The 5,591-nt window shown below is 65.9% G+C and overlaps 1 protein-coding gene across 1 annotated transcript in view; it reads left to right on the top strand.

The window, feature by feature from the left end:
- The first annotated feature begins 840 nt into the window (after window positions 1–840).
- Window positions 841–5,591, top strand: part of VSTM2B (V-set and transmembrane domain containing 2B) — a 38,591-nt gene continuing 33,840 nt past the window's right edge. Inside the window, exons 1-4 of the mRNA XM_025368584.1 lie at window positions 841–922; window positions 1,466–1,650; window positions 2,648–2,677; window positions 4,057–4,528. Coding sequence (XP_025224369.1) covers window positions 841–922; window positions 1,466–1,650; window positions 2,648–2,677; window positions 4,057–4,528 — 769 coding nt within the window. The remainder of the gene's footprint in view (window positions 923–1,465; window positions 1,651–2,647; window positions 2,678–4,056; window positions 4,529–5,591) is intronic.

Below are 5,591 nucleotides of genomic sequence, written 5' to 3'. Positions count from 1 at the left end.
TGGGAAGAAGCCAGGGAGAGTTTAGGTGGGAGGACTCCCAACCCAAGCGGGTGCGGGGTGGGGCTGTACTTCAACCAGAAAGACGGTGGTCCCTCCGAGCGACCCCCAAGGAGAGAGGGGGCACGCTCTGGGGCGGGGGCGGGGCGGGCTGTGGCAGGAGAGGGGAGGGTGGGGGCGATGCAGCGGCGGAGGAGGCTTGGCGCCTAGCCACTGACCGCCCCCTCCCTTCCCCTCCCCTCCCCCTCTCCCCGCCTCTCTCCGGCTCCGGGTCCGCCACGCCGGACCCGCTCTCCCCGCGCTGCGCTGGGTCGGACGCCAGGTCTGCGCGCCGCGGCTGAGCGCCCACTCGCCCTGCGGAAAGAGCCGCGGAGGAACCGGCGGGGGCGGCGGCGGGAGTCGAAGGAGGTGGCAGTCGGGAGCAGAACCAGAAGGAGACAGGGAGGCAGAAGCTCGCGGTTCCGTGGCGCGCACTCCCTCGGCCAGGGATGGGTCCCGGCGCGGCCCAGCCCCTGCCCGGCCCGCGGGGCAGAGACTGAACCGCGGATCCCCACCGTCCTGTGGACGACCGGACAGAGAGAGGCACTGACCGATCACCAGCAGCCTCCCGGTGGGACCGCGTCTCCCGCACACCCCGCGCAGCGCCCCCCGCCGGAGCCGCGCCGGGCAAGCCGGCGAGGGAGCGGGGCTGATTGGCGGCCGCCGGCGGCCAGGGGAGGGGGCGCCGCGCGGGGCCATGGCAGGCTCGGAGGCGTCCTAGCCCGAGCCGGAGCCGATCCGAGCCCACGCGGCCGCCGCCTCTACGCTCCCGGGCCCCCGCCGCCACCGCGTCCCCCGCGGGAGATGGAACAGCGGAACCGGCTCGGTGCCCTCGGATACCTGCCGCCTCTGCTGCTGCATGCCCTGCTGCTCTTCGTGGCCGACGGTGAGCGCGGGAACTTTGCTGCCGCGGTGGGCTCGGGGGGGTCTTTGCTGGGGCCGCCACCGAGAAGAAGGAGAAAGAGAACGAACGGGGAAGCTTCGCGGTCTCCAGCAATCCCGCTGTGCAGCTCGGGCCCGGAGGGGTAGGGGGAGGCGAGCAGCGAAGGGTCGCCGCAGCAGCAGCGCCGCGCCCGAGTCGTTCCTAGTCCCGCCGGGTCCCCGGCTGCGGAAAGGAGGCTTGCGGGGTGCGGGAGTTGGCGCGCCCCAGTCAGGCTCTGGCGGTGCGGCCAGGCGCGGGGGAGAAGCACGAGCCGCCCCTGCCGCCCCGCCCCATCCGGAGGGAAGCAGCAGGCAGCCGGTGACCGGTCCCTGCCGCGGCCCTGCAGCCTCTTCCCTGAACTTTGCTAGCCTCTCCGGCCGTGTGCCACGGAGCAGCTGCGGGGTGGGGGGCACAAGGCCAGCGAGCCGGAGACCGACCGCCTCGCTTTGGGTTGCCCCAGGCCCCCGCCCTACAGCTGGTCACGCCTCTCTCTCTCCCCACCCCCAGCTACATTCACAGAAGTCCCCAAAGATGTGACAGTACGGGAGGGAGACGACATCGAAATGCCCTGCGCATTCCGGGCCAGCGGAGCCACCTCGTATTCGCTGGAGATTCAGTGGTGGTACCTCAAGGAGCCACCCCGGGAGCTGCTGCACGAGCTGGCGCTCAGCGTGCCGGGCGCCCGGAGCAAGGTAACCCGCCGCCCACGCGGTACCGGCGCGCGCCCGGCTCGCGCCCGGGGCGGCGAGGGCTAACCCGGGGAGGGAAGCAGCCGGCTTCGCTAGCGCAGGGCGCCGCCCTGTGGCGCAGCCCATCTTCCACCTTCGCATCCCAAACCATCTTCAAAGTCAGCAGTGGTTACCCCCAAACCTGTCAACTATTTTGACAGCATCGCTGTTCCCGCCACCTCCCGGAACTCCATTCACGCCCAGCCCCTAAAAAGCCACACCTCAGCCAGGTCGCTTGCTCGTGCTTGCTGACTGCAGCCCTCTGATGGCTGGTGGGTGGTGAAGGAAGCCCCCTTGGTCCCATCAGGCTCTCCCCGCCCTCTGCCACTTTGAGGACCCCAGGGCTCCCCGCGGCTGCGTTCCTGAGACCAGCAGAAAACCGAGTACCAGGAAGCCGGCAGGACCTCCAGCCCTCAGGGGAACCGAGGGGCGACTTCCCTGTAGCCGAAAACAGGCCCAAGCTGCCTGTCTGCCTCAAAACCCACACTCTCTTACACACTCTAGTGTGCACGCGTGCACACATACACCTACATTATCCCAGGGTCCCACCCAGAGTTACTGCCACTGAGCCTCCCGCTGGGTACCATACAGACACAGGCCCCTCCCTCCAGTTATTCACGACTCCCAATGAGCTGGGGGAGGATTTTGAGCCACGGGGCAGGGCCTAAGGATGCCCAGAGGGAAGAAGAGGGGCTTTCCATCCCACCCTGGTGTCCATCCAGTCTCCCCAGTTCAGCCAGCAGGTGTACACCAGGGCAGCCACCCGTTGGTCAGGCACCATGCTAGCTCCAAAGCCCGCTTCCTCCTGGGAAACTCCTGGAAAGCCGGACCCCCACCGCCCGGGTGGTTTCGGTCCTAGCCTGCCGGAGGAGGGTGCCCTTGCCTAAAGGCGGACCCAAGTTCCCCCAGCCAGAAGGCCGCGAGCCTCACGTCTCTCTCTCTCTCCCTCTTTGCATTTTAGGTAACAAATAAGGATGCAACTAAAATCAGCGTAAGTGTGGAGCCCAGCGCGGGCCGCGGGAGACCCCTTCTGGCCGCCTCGCGTCCCGCAGCTCCCTCCCCTTAGCAAGCCGCGGCGGCCGCGCATGTGGGGCCGCGCAAGTAGGGCCGCGATCGCAGCCTTGCATTGGTGGCTGCTTGGCTTGTCCGGGCGCCATCTGTCGCCGGTTGCAGGGTCGGGTTCTCTTTTGTGTAAATCAAGGGTCCAAGGCTTGAGTCCCCTAATTCGGCTTGGCGCTCACCTGTAAAACTCCCCTTGGTCAGGACCGCGCGCTTAGGCCCTCTCGCGCCTGCTGGCCTCCGCTCTGCGGGCATTCCTCCCAGCACCGGGAGCGCGCGGCTGCTCGCCCTCTCCGCGACCGTGGCGCCAGCTTCCCGCCCCCTCCGCCCCGCCCTGAGCATCCGCTCTGCGCCCTCCGCTGCAACCCTTTATCTTCCGCCTAGATTGCGGGTTTGGGTGCGGGGTGTTGCAGGCTTGCGGGGGACAAGGTAGGGGGTGGTCGTGCCAGGCTGCGAGGGGCCCGGGTCATGGGCTTGGTAACTCTGGGAGGAGATGCGCCCAAGCTTCCCAGCTGGAGCGTAGAAGGGCCTGGAGATGACGAAGCCTTCTCATGGGCTCGGTTCAGAGGTGAGGGCTCCCTGGGTGTTTGGTGAGAGTCATAGAGCAGTTCCTTCCCGAAGTCCCCACCGGGGTGCAGGGGAGGAGCACTTCGCTGGGGCGCTTCTGGAGATCCCGCGGAAAGGCGGGTTGGTAGCAGGTGGCCAGGGAGCCGGGCAGCAGCCACAGCGTTGCTTGCCTCCTTGGGAGAGGAGTGTTCGCTGTGAAGGGCGGGGTCCGGTGACAGGGTGGCTTTCCTTAGGACGCGATTCAGGCAGGCCTTCCTGGCGCCGGGAGGTGTGGAGGGCCGGCTGGGGCGAGACTGTGGGTTGGCGCGCGTCGCGGCGGGAAAGACGTGGGGCAGTCCAGCCTGGGGTTTCTGCGCACTCCAGAACTGGGAGTCCAGCCTGGAGTTTCCTGAAGGTGCAGGAGGGAGGAAGGAGAGGTGGGCTCTGCCCTTCTGAAGGGCCAGCTACGGGAAGACAAGCAGGGTTGGTTTGTGTGGGCGGGGCAGAGGCAAGGTGGGCGTTTGGTTAACATGATGGGGGAGTGGGGACACAGTCCAAAGAGCTGGCTGCCCGGCGTCCACGCAGAGTTGGAAGCCCTATGCCACGGGGTAGACGCGGGTGAAAGGGAAGCCAGATCGTGATGGTGGGCAAACCGGGATCCGGAAAGTGTTGGGGTGCGCGCACAAGGGGGCGCGACGGCCAGGGCGGCCAGAAGAGCAGGTTTGGGAGCTGCCCAGCCCGGCCTCTAACCCTGCTCTCTTGCAGACCGTGCGCGTCCAGGGCAATGACATCTCACACCGGCTTCGGTTGTCGGCCGTGCGACTGCAAGACGAGGGCGTGTACGAATGCCGCGTGTCGGACTACAGCGACGACGATACGCAGGAGCACAAGGCCCAGGCGCTGCTGCGCGTGCTCTCGCGCTTCGCGCCGCCCAACATGCAGGCCGCCGAGGCTGTGTCCCACATCCAGAGCAGCGGCCCGCGTCGCCACGGCCCCGCCAGCGCCGCCAACGCCAACAACGCGGGCCCCGCGGGCCGCACCACCTCCGAGCCCGTCCGCGGCGACAAGAGCCCGCCGCCCGGGAGCCCTCCAGCCGCCATCGATCCCGCAGTCCCCGAGGCCGCGGCAGCCTCCGCGGCCCACACGGCCACCACCACCGTCGCGGCAGCTGCTGCTGCTTCGTCAGCGTCGCCGCCATCGGGACAGGCGGTCCTGCTGCGCCAGAGGCACGGCTCGGGTAAGGGCGCGCGGAGAGGGGGCGCACGCGCGGTGATGGCGTAGGGCTAGGGCTGCGCGGGGACGACCAGAGGAACTCCGGACCCAGGACCCGCCCCCTTGGCTCATTTGTATATGGATACTTCTTCCTAGTTAGATCGGGAGCGCCCTCCCCTAGGGACTTCTTCCCGCCGTTTCTCTTGTCTTTACTCCTGGCCTCTGGAAGCATTTATGATGTGCATTTATGAACGGGGGAGGGGGCTGCCCTGCCAGCGACCTCAGGGTACACTGGAGGCTGTAGTGTGGGGAGGCGACCTCTTTTGGGTTTGGAGACTGGACACTGAGGGCTGTGCTCCGATGGTGTCAAGGGGCCAGCACTCTGCCAGCACCGATGGTGGAAATAAGCTATCCCTAGGTGGGGGCACTGGCACCTGCTGGAGAGCGGGAGGCGGTTAAAACTTGGGTTGTGTTGGTTTCTATTCTGTGTGCTGTACTGAACAGACTTTGTCCAAGGGCGTGGAGGGGCCTGGCTGTGTAACTTACGCTCTCTTTGGCTAAATGCAGGATGGCCCTAGGCACCAGCTCTGCACTTTACCATAAATCGCAACTCCCCTCCCTTTGGCTTTGGGGTGGGGACAGTAAGGACTGAGCCCTAAGCCACTGTTAGGAAGGCACCCAGAGGAGAAGGCTTGCTTTCTTTTTTTTTTTTTTTTTTTTTTNGGCACCAGCTCTGCACTTTACCATAAATCGCAACTCCCCTCCCTTTGGCTTTGGGGTGGGGACAGTAAGGACTGAGCCCTAAGCCACTGTTAGGAAGGCACCCAGAGGAGAAGGCTTGCTTTCTTTTTTTTTTTTTTTTTTTTTTTGAGAGGGAGTCTCGCACTGTCGCCCAGGCTGGAGTGCAGTGGCCGGATCTCAGCTCACTGTAAGCTCCGCCTCCCAGGTTTACGCCATTCTCCTGCCTCAGCCTCCCTATAGCTGGGACTACAGGCGCCCGCCACCTCGCCCGGCTATTTTTTTTGTATTTTTTAGTAGACACGGGGTTTCACTGTGTTAGCCAGGATGGTCTCGATCTCCTGACCTCG

The sequence above is a fragment of the Theropithecus gelada genome, chromosome 19, assembly GCF_003255815.1.
Source record: "Theropithecus gelada isolate Dixy chromosome 19, Tgel_1.0, whole genome shotgun sequence".
Lineage (NCBI taxonomy): Eukaryota > Metazoa > Chordata > Mammalia > Primates > Cercopithecidae > Theropithecus > Theropithecus gelada.
This window is presented reverse-complemented; position numbering and strand designations above follow the sequence as displayed.